The 13911-nt window shown below is 43.9% G+C and overlaps 1 protein-coding gene across 16 annotated transcripts in view; it reads right to left on the bottom strand.

Moving 5' to 3' along the window:
• Kansl3 (KAT8 regulatory NSL complex subunit 3) overlaps positions 1–13911 on the bottom strand; it is a 35156-nt gene that overhangs the window by 8452 nt on the left and 12793 nt on the right. For 13 of the 16 annotated variants that reach the window (XM_075980459.1, XM_075980465.1, XM_075980456.1 and 10 more), the window contains 12 exons: positions 10251–10382; positions 9568–9684; positions 9271–9372; positions 9096–9167; positions 7454–7528; positions 7110–7267; positions 4852–4915; positions 4277–4477; positions 3978–4134; positions 2682–2759; positions 1447–1638; positions 297–378 (listed from right to left, as the gene is read on the bottom strand). In XM_075980459.1, coding sequence (XP_075836574.1) covers positions 297–378; positions 1447–1638; positions 2682–2759; positions 3978–4134; positions 4277–4477; positions 4852–4915; positions 7110–7267; positions 7454–7528; positions 9096–9167; positions 9271–9372; positions 9568–9684; positions 10251–10382 — 1430 coding nt within the window. The remainder of the gene's footprint in view (positions 1–296; positions 379–1446; positions 1639–2681; positions 2760–3977; positions 4135–4276; positions 4478–4851; positions 4916–7109; positions 7268–7453; positions 7529–9095; positions 9168–9270; positions 9373–9567; positions 9685–10250; positions 10383–13911) is intronic. The other 3 variants (XM_075980471.1, XM_075980458.1, XM_075980472.1) reach the window with 1 other exon arrangement.

Genomic DNA, 13911 nt, shown 5'->3' with positions numbered 1-13911 from the left:
CATAGAGGAAGCATCCAGAGAGATTCAGCCAGGAAGAATTTTCTGTTTGTTTCAGCTTCTAAGCCCTTAATTTATCCTTCTAAAAGTCATGCCTAAATTAAAGAACTGTGGTCTTAACTCAGTAAATGCTCTGCAATCTTCTAAGGAAAAATGAACCCTAACTGACAGAAATGAAGGAAAAGCTCCCTCTGAGAAAAAAAAAATCACATGCCCATAACTGACAGATTCCAGAATCTCTCAACTTCCCTGAACACCAAATGAACTGTAGACTGAGTGAAGGGAAAGAAGGGACTCACTTGGAGGTGGTGAGAAGTCCAGTTAGTTCCTTGGCTCCCGCTGAAGCTCCCAGTGTCATGGTGATAGGTTTCCCCCCAGAAGCTGCAGAACAAACCCCACGACCATAGGTTAGTTCTAATGTGCCCCTACAGCCAAGGCTAAACTTAAGACTGGAAAGTGCATCCAGATACTTTTCTCTGTCCTGTCTGGTCCCATTTGACCAGTTTCTTTCCCACCTGCTGGTCCCTGCAGTCGCTTATAAAATAGTCATTTAGAGGTTTAATATTAATTACAATTGCTTGGCTGATGGCTCAGGCTTCTTACTGGCTAGCTCTTACATACAGATGAACCCATTTCTAAGAATCTGTGTATCACCATGTGGCGTTACCTATTCTCTAGCATCTTGCTGCTCTGGTGGCTTGCTGGCATCTCTCTTGACCTTGCCCTTCTGCACCTGTATCTCTGCTTGGATTTCCCACCTAGCTATATTCTGCCCTGCCATAGGTCAAAGTAGCTTTATTCATCAACCAATAAAAGCAACACATATTTGCAGTGTACAGGACATCCTACATCACTTCCTTTCTGTCAAATTGGAAAGGGAGATTTTAACTTTAACATTGTAAAATTACATATAATAGAACAGGTTGTCAAGCAAGAATTACAATTATAATAGTCTATTTGGATTTGGCAGAATTAAAGAAAATATCTACCCTATCTTTGTGAGTCTCAAGTTTTGTATCTAATTCATCTTTTATCATAACTAAGGAAAACTGTAATTATAACTATCTAGTTTTACCTCTGAAGGCCCCAGAAGGATATATGGGCAGGACAGAGAAAAATATCCAGCTACAGAAAAGTGAAGACAGAACAGCTAGCTATGCTATTATAGGAGAGCTGGGAGTTCTTCCATCTTTTAAGCTTTCTGGAGTATCTCATTACCTTAACTGAGAACCAGAAAGGGACAAAATATGTAATGTTCTAAATGGCCCCACAACTACTCTTATGTTGTCTCTCTTGTTGAGAAAAGGTGACTACCACTTTCCAACATGTGTGACCTCAGACCATCTCTGTTTCGGGTGTCCTTCACACTGACAGAAGTTGGGCTGCCTGCCAAACTGTGTGCCTGGGAAAGCTGGTCAACCTTTACCAAACACTCCACAAAGGACTCACCTTCAGGCGTTCCACCTTGAGAAAGAGCACAAGGCCCTCCAGCTGTGTCCCCTTGGGAGATCAGGGACACTTTGATCTTTGGTCGCTTGGAGGGCTTTGCACCAGGAAGAGGACTGGAAGGATGATGCCGCTTCAGCTGGACCCTAAGCTCCTCTTTCTCTGCTTCCTCCATAGATTCTGATGAAATGGGGACTAAGAAATGGAGTTGAGGTAAGATCTTCCGTAAGTTTATAAATACCATAGGCCAAGCCAGCCAAATTGGGAACACACAGGAGAAATGCCCCAGGTACAGGTCACACCTCCTATTTCTACCTCAGCTCCCATCCATTGTGGACCTAATTTGGAGCATCTCAGAGATAGCTCTAGCCCATTCAGCTGCGCTGGACTTGGTGGCTCTCAGGACCTACTAGGTGAGGCAGCATCTCAGATTCTGCCCAAAGATAACAGGGCAGAAGTGACCTATGTCACAACCAAGTCTGTTTTTGTTTTTTTGTTTTGTTTTGTTTTGTTTTTTCGAGACAGGGTTTCTCTGTGGTTTTGGAGCCTGTCCTGGAACTAGCTCTTGTAGACCAGGCTGGTCTCGAACTCACAGAGATCCGCCTGCCTCTGCCTCCCGAGTGCTGGGATTAAAGGCGTGCGCGGAAATATGGGCTTTCACTAACAGATCACTAAGTATAAAGGCAAGCCTTCTGGATTCCTCATTTCTCCTACTCTTTACACTCAGAAGTCTCCTCCCTTTAGTCCTTCTTAGCACAGGCAAACAAGATGGGACAGGGAGAAAGCATCCCAGTGAATTTGGGCTGGGAAGCGGGGGTGGGGGGCTTGGTATGGGGCCACAGTTAGGGAATTGATTACCGATCAGTTAAAAGAACTGCTTAGGGATAAACGTACTGGCCTAAGACAGAGGAAAAAGGCAAGAGCTCTAAGTGCCTGGTATGCTTGCAGAATGGGAACAACTAAGGCAGGGGAGAAAACAGACATGGAAATGCAAGCTTACAGGTCACAGGCATACAAGAGAAACAGAACCAAGAAGCATGGCAAACAAAACAAAACAAAAAAACAGCACCATGAGAAACCAACAGAAAGAACTGAGAAAGGCAAAGGCCACTGCACAAGCAAGGGGACCTGGTGGAGTCAGGAGACAGAAGACAGAGGAAAAGAATGGAGAGAGGGAAGAGTGAGAGGTAGGGGAGGAGAGCAGCAAGCCTGGGCGAGCAAGTGAAAGCAATACTCACCAAAGAGACAGGAGGAGGCGCCAGGAGGAAAAGCTTTCCTCACCAGCATGTTTTGTTTCAGAAAAGCAGCAAACTGTGCTGGAATGAATCAGAAAGAATTATAGAATCATAGCCAGCTAGAGAATGGAGGAACAGAGTGGGAACAAGGAAAAGATGAAAATGGTCAGTGGGTGCTCTCTCTTAACTAGACGGATCTAGAACCTGACTGCTGTGTACTTGCCACATGGGGCCGTCAAGCCAACAAACTAGAGCAAGTCAACTGCAAATAGAGGCAACAGGCAGTGAGGGCTCTGTTTATATTAACTACCACTTCCCATCCACCCATCAGCTCTGCCAAAGTCATGCTTTTATGGATGCTGCTTTCCCCACTGACACTCCTGGGTCTCATCCTAAACCCAGTACACCACTCAACCTTCAAGATCACCTTAGTAACTCCACTAATCATGCTACCCAGAAGTTCAGTAAACTGCTAGCTCTTCCTTCACCAAATTTCTAAAAGAATCCCACACCAGAACTTGGCTCTTTTCCACCACTCAGGAAGTTAGGTCACAGGGCATCCACAGACTCTAGGCACCTAGCCTCTTTTGTTGCCTTCATCCACCCACTCACACTTGTTAGTGGTGTCTCATAAGACGTCTGGGTTTAAGTGATAAGTCTGACTCCATTAAAAGCAAAAGGGAGTGTGAACAGAGGATCATGTTGGGGTGGAGGGGGTGAACAGACCGACATAAGGGACAGAGCCACTAATGTTTCCTTCTTGTTTCACTGGATTTTCCTTTTCTACACCTCCTCACATAGTCTTTAGATTCCTCCAAACCCTAATTTCAACAATACAAATGTTTTTCACTCTCATCTGAAGCTCAACTGCAGAACCCTGACATAATTTGTAGATAACCCATCATGTAACTCTGAACTCGGTGAGCTGGCCTAGAACCTGAGGAATAAAATCAGTCACTCTGTACTTATCATCTGGAAAGCCCTCTGACTACTGGAATGGTTGGCAAAATATATACTTCTCCAATGAGTAATTAAACGAAAGGTCGGGCCACTACACACAGTCAGCTCATAAGCTCAGTGTCTCCAGCATACCAACACACAAGGCTGTGACTAACAAACACAAAGCCTAGTCCCACACAGTCTTGGCATTCATTTCAACCTGATTTTGCCTAAAAGCAATATGGGAAAGGGTACCTCTCACACTGGAAAAAGCTGCAAATCTAATACTTTCCAACTGCCACAGGACATTAAGTACAAGCAATAGAACCCCATTGGGGCTGCTGGGACAGGAGACTATACCTTGAGCTTGTTTGTGGGTCAGCACAGCTTCTGTTCTCTGTACATGTCTTTTCAGCAGCTGGGAAGTCCCAATCTGACTGGACTTCTGGGCAGATGTCACTGTGGTCACTTTGGTCTTAGGACTAGAGGTGGGGCTGCTGGACACACTGGAGAGATCCTGGGTAGAGAAGGTTCAAAGGTTTGCATCCAACCATCACTTGGCATGTCTCCCTGGATCTCCCCTTATAGTAATTCCCAGATATCCTCATAAAGAAATACCTAATTATACATCTTCATACCTTCTTCCCCGCACACACTACCTCTGAGCCCGAGGGGGAGGTGGGGAGCTTGGCAGCTGGGGAAGCAGGCCGACTTCCTCGCTCAGGAATTTCAAAGGCCAAGTCTCTTCGGGCCAAGTCCCGGGGCTTCTTCTTCTTTTCAGCATCCTGATCCCGAGGCTCAGAACCCACATGTCCCTCAGCACGAGTAAGCACTCCAGTCAGGAAGTCCACAATCTCATCCTAGTGTGAGAAGAAGCTAAGGCCTGAGTTCTCCTCTGGAGAACAGGACCCTCCTAGATAACATCGAAGCAAACAGAACTCTACTCCTTCCCACTCACAAAGCCAAGCTTCCAACTGCTATCTTGAGAAAGACCAACAGCTGCCTATGTGAAAGAAGCTCTGAGCACATCCACCCTGAGGTGCCTCGCCTATATCTTTATTCTAGCTCACCTCTCCTTTGCTCTTTTTTTCCTCTTTCCCTTTGATTGTGATTTAGGTATATCATAGAACCTACTTGATATCCTTCATAGTCCAAAGTGAGGCTGCTGCCATTAAGAGTAAACCTAAGGCAAGAGACAGAAGGCCCAAATACAAAACAAGAGAAAACTGTTTACCTGAATACATCTGTCCACCATGCTTTGAGTCAACCCTTCTGATTTCTTCTTTGCTTTGCTTATTCTTAAGAGGCAAAAAAGAGAAACAGTGAGGCCAGTGAGGTGACTGACTGGGTAAAAGCACTCCCAGAGAAAGCCTAATGACTAAGTTCAAATTCTGCCACCCAGAGTGAAAGGAGAGAACTGACCTGGAAGCTGTCCTCTGACCTCCACACACATGCCATGTTCCCACCATCCTGGTCCATGTATACCTACCTCCATTCACACATCTTTCTCCCCACCACTCTCAAACACACATACAGAAAGAGGAGGGAGAGTTGTAAAAAATTCTTTAACTACAACTAAGACCCTTTCTCAAAATAACAAAAACCTGGTTTCTGGCTGAGGCTCCTGGCAAAGAGAAAACCAAGCCCCTTAAGTTATACAATGGAGAGTTATTAGTAAGCCTCCAAAACAAATTAAATAAAGCTTAATATAAATAATACCCATGTTCATGTTGATCCTCCAACCTGAGTTGCTCAGGACCCACATAGTTTAAGGAGAACTAACTCCAAGTTATCCTCTGACCTTCATAAAAGTGCTGTGGCATGTGAACACTCACACACACACCAATCATTGATAAAAATATAACTTAAAAATTAAAAAAAATTTTTTTTTGATTTTTTTTCGAGACAGGGTTTCTCTGTGGCTTTGGAGCCTGTCCTGGAACTAGCTCTTGTAGACCAGGCTGGTCTCAAACTCATAGAGATCCGCCTGCCTCTGTCTCCCACGTGCTGGGATTAAAAGTGTGTGCCACCACCACCCTGCCAACATTTTTTAAAACCAGGTGTGGTAGCCTAACCAGCACTCAGGATGCCGAGGCAGGCAGATCTCTGTGAGTTTAAAAACAAGTATCTGAAACTGAGCATGGTGCAGCATGCCTTTAATCCTACCACTTGGGAAGCAGTCAGGTGGATCTCTGTGAGTTCAAGACCAGCCTGATCTACAGACACACAGAGAGAGAGAGAGAGAGAGAGAGAGAGAGAGAGAGAGAGAGACAGAGAGAGAGACAGAGACAGAGAGAGACAGAGACAGAGAGAGACAGAGAGAGAGAGAGAGACAGAGAATGAGTTAGTTCCAGGACAGTCAGAACTAAAATTCTCCCAAAATTTGGTTCTATTTATACTCCAAAATGTATCCAGTCAGGATTAAGACAAGTAAATCTATGTTCACACTGATCCTCAGTAAGAAAAAAAATTTAAATGCCTACGCCAGGAAAAGTTTGATGACAAAGAATCTCAAAGTATCTTCTCCCCACAAGATGACTCCTAATTACAAAGGGAAAAACAGTAATTTCAGAGTGGAGAACCCCACAGCAGCTATCTCAACTGCACAATCAAAGGTAAAACTACCTATAACTGGTCAGTGTCTTTAATAGTGTCAAGGTCACAGAAAAAAAAAATCACTAAAGACTGAACACGGAGATTTAGTAGTTAAGGGCAGAAGGGTTGTGTTTAAGGTCATCCTCAATACATGGTAAATATGAGTACAGCTTATGTCAAAAACCAGACAGACATTAGGGAGACAATGATGAAATCTAAGTTTGTTGTTTAGACCAGACAATGCTATCAAATAGACATTAGTTTCCTCATTTTGAGAATTATATTTTGGTTATACAAGAAACTTTAGGTGAAAGACAGATGAGATTTCAGATTTCTTATACTATTTTTGCAGCTTTAAGTCTTTTAAGTTTTTGAGACAGTTGGTTCAAGGGCCTGGCCTCAGACTGAATCCTTCTGCCTCAACCTTCTGAACATGTATTGATTGGGATGATAGGATTCAACTTATTTATTTATTTTTTTAAAAAAATATTTATTATGTATACGATAGTCTGTCTGTGTGTATGCCTGCAGGCCGGAAGAGGGCACCAGACCTCATTACAGGTGGTGATTGGGATGATAGGATTCAACTTATTTATTTATTTTTTAAAAAAAATATTTATTATGTATACGATAGTCTGTCTGTGTGTATGCCTGCAGGCCGGAAGAGGGCACCAGACCTCATTACAGATGGTTGTGAGCCACCACGTGGTTGCTGGGAATTGAACTCAGAACCTTTGGAAGAGCAGGCAATGCTCTTAACCTCTGAGCCATCTCTCCAGCCCGGATTCAACTTTTATTATTTCAGTCACACTGGTCTGTCATTGCACCGCCACCTTGGACAAGCTTTTTTTCAACATCCTAACACGTTCCCTCTCGGTTCTAGAGGAATGCACCCACCTGAGATTATCATCAGCTCCCCCGACCACCACCAAGCTATTTTCTGCTCTAATCTTTTCCCGGAAGTCCTCCATGGCTTCAGGGTGGCACTGCAGAGAATTCTGACCAATGACAAAGAGGACTGGAGTCTTCATGTCCAAGAGGGGATCATCTACATCCTAAAAGAGGCAGGTAGCAGTTTAGATTTAGAATTGGTACTCAGGAAGCACTGACCTTGAAGCTATTCAGAAAAGTCAGTTGTGAACCTGTAGGAGGCCTCAGCCTCAACCTACCCTGGACGTCCCTCATTCCTGCTGTCCTCCATTCCCACCGCCAAAGACCAACCACTTTGACCTTGCTCTTACCCCTCGGGGGCCATCCACAGTAAGCAGAGGAAACCCAAGGCAGACAACTGCAGTGACGTACTCCATCACAGATACCTGTAAGTAAGAGCACCATTCATCTTTAGGGCAAATGAATTAATTGCACCTCAGCCGCCCCAGAATGCAGGTGGGACTGGCTAGTCGAGAGTCACCAGTCAGTCCCAGCTTTTCTTGCTTGTCTTAGACTTCAGTTTTGTCAGCCATGACATGATTAAGTGTACAGAACACAGGCAGTCACCTCCTAGAGAACTGGAGTCCTGACAGGACCTCCACATACACCTGAGCCTGATGACAGCTGTCACACTTCAGATCCACCAGCAACCTAGACTAGAAACCTCCTTACTGACTTTCTTATTGAGAAAATATAATAAAAAGAACAAAATGTTGCAAGCTCAGAGTAGCACACTTACCTCTCATGTGCAAGGCTCTGGGTTTTATCCCCATAACAGAGAACACCCCAAAATATAGAAAAACCACAAACGCCAACCCTATCCCTTAAGCAGAGAAATCTCTTATCAGTGGTTTTAAGGGATAGCTCCCATACAGCAGAGACTTCTCAAGGTAAGTGGCTACTGAGACTTCTGTCCCAGGTTGTGCAGAGTATAGTGGGTGCTCGCTCTCACTACTTTGACTATGCTGGTTGGAAGAAGTGGAGCTTTCCAAAGTCAAGGACACTTACACAAGCTGATAACATGTGGGGGAAAAATGTTCCTTAATATTTATAAAGGAACCAAACATGAATATAACATCAAATTCAAATTTGTCCCCATTTGAAATGTTAAAGAGAGAGCACAATATGATGTTTAAGTCTGGAGAAAAGGAATCTTTTTACTTGTTCAAACATATATAAAAAATACAGTAGTTGGAAATTTGTTTTTTTTTGAGACAGGGTTTCTTTGTGTACCCCTGGCTGTTATAGAACTTGTTCTGTAGATCAGGCTGGCCTCGAACTCAAAAGACCCACTTACCTCTGACTCCCAAGTGCTGGGATTAAAGGAGTGCACCACCACTGCCTGGTCATATTTGGAACTTTTAAATACTGTTTTGTTTTCTCTTCTCCTCAGAAGTTTGGGCTAGCCCAGAACTCACTACATATAGCCCAAGTTAGTCCCAAATTCATAGCAATCTTCATACCTCAGCCTACCTAGTGCTAAGATTATAAGCCTGGTTGAGGTGATCACTGGTAAAGCTACGTGAGGAGATCAAGGAATTTATCTATTACTCTATTCTTCCTATAGTAACATTTCTATAATAACATTTATTTTTTAAATAATTAATTTATTTTTACTTTATGTACATTGGTGTTTTGCCTACCTAAATGTCTATATGAGGGCATCGGATGCCCTGGAACAGGAGTTATAAACAACTGTGAGCTGTCATTTGGGTGCTGGGAATTGAACCTGGGTACTCGCCAAGAGCAGTCACTGCTCTTAACCACTGAGCCATCTCTCCAGTTCCCCATAATTAACATTTAGTTTGTCTTCCACAATATAAATGCAGTTTCCCACACAAAGTATCTAGCACAAAGACAAAGAAAGAAGAATTTAAAGTAGTAACAGTAGCACTGTTTCCATGACCACCTTTACATTTTCAGTGACCTCCAAATACAACAGAAATTACTTACATGACAGGCCACCAAAGCTCCTGTATTCCAACCGATCAAGATGATGGGCTTGTGTGGAAAATGGCTGTGGATCTTTGTGACAAGAGAAAGACGACAGTGAATAGGAGACTGTGCATGAGCAGACAACCCCACACTACCGGGTGCACCTCCATGAAGTAAACCTGGGCACTCTCACCTCCAGCACTTTGCTCCTCACTGCCCCAATCATGTGTTCGAGGCACTGCAGAACTCCTACCCCACCACCACTGTTTAGCAGATGGGTAGCTACAGGGATGACCTGAAAGGGAACAAAGAGCATCCATGCCGCAGGGCCAGGTTCCAAACCTCAATTCTGCTTAACTTATTATCCCAAGTCTCTTAAACAGTTGACAATTAAATGCCAACAACAAACTTGACCCCATCCCACACACCCTTCTCTTTAATCCTCCAAGACCACATTTCTACCCAGAATTCCTCTTGCCCTTAAAATTACCTTGCCTAAGCAGGAAAGTTGCGACTGCCAGAAGCGGTGGCGGCGTGAGGCAGGGAACACAGAGCTGGAGGGACCAGAGGAGGCGATGAGAATCAAAGGAGAACCAGGGAGTTTGCTCTGAGGAGAAAGAATCCCATCCAAGAACCACTGAGTGAGAGGTATTCACCTATAAACTCTCAACAGTTGCATCCTAACAGTTCTTACACCAACCACCAATCCTTTGCTTATGGGTGGAGGGACGGCTCAGCAGTTAAGAGAATATACTGCTCTTCCAGGGAAGCAGAGTTTAGTTCCTAGCACCCATGTCAAGTGCTTGTAACTCAGTTCCCTCTTCTGGCCTTCATGAGCACCTGTACTCATGTGTAAACACCCACTTTAAAAAGAAATGAACCGGCTGGGTGGTGGTGGTGCACACCTTTAATCCCAGCACTCGGAAGGCAGAGACAGGCGGATCTCTGTGAGTTCGAGGCCAGCCTGGTCTACAAGAGCTAGTTCCAGGACAGGAACCAAAAAAAAAAAAAAAAAAAAAAAAGCTACAGAGAAACCCTGTCTCGAAAAATCAAAAAAAAAGAAATGAACCCAAGCTATTACTAAGAAAGTTAAGTCACTTATCTTCCCTGCCAAGCTTCTAAGGGTCAGCCTGAACATTTTATGTGGCAGTAAAGGCTGAACAACCAACTTACTGGTTTGTTGTGAGAAAGCACACCAACAGCAGGGTCCCATGGCCTCTTGAGGAGGAGCGACAAGGCCTCTGCTCCTGCAGCCCCAGTCTTTGTGTTGGATGACACAAGCATGCGGTCAATCAAAGTTGGGATCTACAAAGAAGGATAGGCAAAGATATTTCCAGTGTGACGTGAGAAACCTTCCCTACAGCAAGCAGCAGGGCAGTAACCCACTTCTTAGCTCTTATGCATATCAAATCTGTACACAGCCAAAGTACACTCCCACTGTGAAAGGAAAGCAGAGATGATCCTCTGGAAGGCAATTTGGTGAGCTGTATCAATGGACTGAAGTTTATTCCACCATCCCTTTCCCAGATGACTGTACTTTGGGTACTTTTCTTATCAGAATACACACAGAAGTCAGGGTGACATATTCCTATGTGATCCCAGCACTTGGAAGAGGATCAAAAATTCAATGTCAACCTCAGCTACAAAGGGGACAGCCTGGGATACATTAGACCCTGTCTCAAAAAAACAAACAAACATCCACGCTATTTTCTGGATATAGCCTTCAAGTTGAGACAAGTATAATGAAACCTGTTATTGTTTCCCCAAAATATATCCTACTGTATTATGCATATTGTGATTTATATCATATCCTGTTTTTAACTATCCCCCAAAAATGTGACCTCACCAATATATAAACATAGGTTTTAGACATGCTGATGTTTATATTGCAAAGAAATATCTTCATGAATCCCACAATACCCACAAAGAAGTCAAAACAATCTCAAAGAAAGAAAGATTTTTAAGTGTTAAAGGTAGATTCATAGGTATTTTAAAAGGGTTTCCAGAAACTAGAGAATATGGTTTGAGGTAGGCATAAAACTCCAAAGGCAGCAGGCTAAGATGAGCTATTCCTAACTCAGGAGTGGGAAGGAGGGAGGGAGAAAGGAGGGAGAGAAGAGGAAGAGAAGGAGAGAGAGACATGTAGACAGACAGACTGGTTAGAAGCTGGGAGTAACTCTTACCTAGGATTTGTAAGGCCCTGGTTTGATCCATAACACACAAAATAATTAAAATAAAACAGATAATGCATTGTGGTATGTTACTTGAAATCCTTCATCTGTCCTCCATATAAATATGCTTCACATAAGTAGTCTAATAGATTTGAAATCTGGGCCCAACACTCAGGAAACTGAGGCAGGAGGCTATCCAATTCAAGGCCAGCAAAGGGAAATCCTGCCTCAAAAACACAAGTAAATAAACAACATAGGAAGAAGAGATACTAAAAGGATCTCCACATGAGATTTTTTTTTTTTTTTTTTTTTTTTTTTGGTTTTTCGAGACAGGGTTTCTCTGTGGCTTTGGAGCCTGTCCTGGAACTAGCTCTTGTAGACCAGGCTGGTCTCGAACTCACAGAGATTCGCCTGCCTCTGCCTCCCGAGTGCTGGGATTAAAGGCGTGCGCCACCATCGCCCGGCTCCACATGAGATTTTGAAAATTATAATCTCGCCGGGCGGTGGTGGCGCACGCCTTTAATCCCAGCACTCGGGAGGCAGAGGCAGGCGGATCTCTGTGAGTTCGAGACCAGCCTGGTCTACAAGAGCTAGTTTCAGGACAGGCTCCAAGACCACAGAGAAACCCTGTCTCAAAAAAAAAAAAAATGCTGGCTTCAGAAAATTATAATCTCTAGACTGCCTCAGTTAACTCATAGAAGTTAATGTTTATACAGTAGCTGCTCTTACAGAGCACCAAGCTAATCCTGCAGAGGGATTTAACCTCAAAGGGTGAGAATGACAAACCAATGGGGGGGCACTGCTAACTGCCATGGGAGGAAAAGAAGCCCTATTTCAGCCATCCAACAGAGCAGGGCAGGTCAACAGGAAATTCATATCTGAAGCAACAACACATATAGTGAAACCGGCTTAGGTTAGGCAACTCAACATCAGCACTCCAGCACAGCTGGGCATGGTAGCCCATTCCTGTAATCCCAGAATTTGGGAAGCAGAAAGAAGAGGATTAAAGCAAGTTCAAAGACTGTCTGGTCTACATAGCAAGTTCTAGGCCAGACAGGTTACCCAGTGAGACAAAAGGCAAGGATGTGTGGTGTTTATTCCAGACCCAAGTGGACTTAAATAACAGATTCCAGCACAGAAGTAGGAGACCACAGTGACAAGGGTTAAAGCCAAACTGCTTTAACCGCCCCAGGATCACCACCCCAAACTGGCCATTCTCACTGAGCATGAGCCACAGCACTGTGAACACTACAAAGCTTTCTCAGGCAGCAGAGTTTACCTATGAAGCTGAAAAGTCTGAGGCTCACTGTCAACATGAAATAAGTCATCTGTAACTGACTTTCCCTTAGGAGCTATAAGATCAGGATTCCCCAGCTCTTCCAGTCCTACATTCATTCTGTCTCAACACAATTAAGACCCTGAGTTTGCTGTCCCTTCTCTGCTCTCTTCATAATGAAATTAAAGGTGAAAATAGCTAGGCTAAGAGTCAGTTGCTGTCTAACACCTAACAAGTATTTTAAAGCAAAATAATCCCATATTCATTAATAGCTTTAAATCTGGATCACCATGGAGGGTATACAGTACCTTATATTCAATGTGCTCACTGACTGGTGGTGTAATAGACAGACTCATGCCATTCCACTTAAACCATTCCAGATGCCAGCAGTATGTCCAGGTAGCACTGGCACCCACTGTTTACACTTGAGTCCACAATAGGCATCTGTCATGCTCAAAATACCTCTCAGTTCATTTACACAAGGCATGCCCCACTAGTATCTTAAACCAGAAGTAGTGCAAACTTGTCTTCATTTCTTCTTCTTTTGTTTTTTTGAGACAGGGTTTCTCAGTAGCTATGGAGCCAGTCCTGGAACTAGCTCTGTAGACCACGCTGGCCTCGAACGCAGAGATTCACCGCCTATGTCTCTCGAATGCTAGGATTAAAGGCGTGTGCCACCACCACCCAGCGCAACCTTTTCAAGCAAGGGGTATTGCATCTAAATTCTGGTCACAGCAAGTGTGGCAGAGCTACTATTGCCCCAGGCACTACCAACACTCGTTTCTAAAGCACACTACTCACCAAATATATTTCTTTTTGCTCATTCCCATGCCTGATACATTATAAATACAAGATAAGTATTAGCTGGATGAAAAAGATTAGGTCAAATATCCTACCACACATGTATCTATTGTATCTAGTCCTGAGTTTTGTTTTCACTTTGGCACAAAGTCAGTTTTCTTCAGCCTTCTGCAACTTCACAAAAAAATCCAATTAAGAACCAATAAAACCAGAAGTTTTGAAGACATGACTCAGAGAACTAATGACTGGGCAAATGCAAGGGCCTGGACTCCATCCCAGTACCACCATGTAAAAGAAAAAGAAAGTGAAGAACTGAACTAAGTACCGCTGCCTAAGGCCACCCTGTGCTGGAGCAAAGCACACACATACTCCTCAAGCCCCTATGAGGACCACTTAAATAATCCTCAGTAGTTACTGTGGGCTTCTCATATGCTGGCTCTCGTGTCAAGATCTCTACCTCAATCCCTACAGAAATGAACTTGCAGTGTAGACCAGGCTACATCACCATCAAGTGATGGTGAGCCACCTGCCTCTGCTTCTACATACTGGGATTAAAGGCATGTACCACTACACCCAGTCAATGGTT

The sequence above is a fragment of the Microtus pennsylvanicus genome, chromosome 7, assembly GCF_037038515.1.
Source record: "Microtus pennsylvanicus isolate mMicPen1 chromosome 7, mMicPen1.hap1, whole genome shotgun sequence".
NCBI classification, from domain to species: Eukaryota; Metazoa; Chordata; class Mammalia; order Rodentia; family Cricetidae; genus Microtus; species Microtus pennsylvanicus.
The sequence above is the reverse complement of the archived record's forward strand: the minus strand, read 5'-3'. Positions and strand labels throughout refer to the sequence as shown.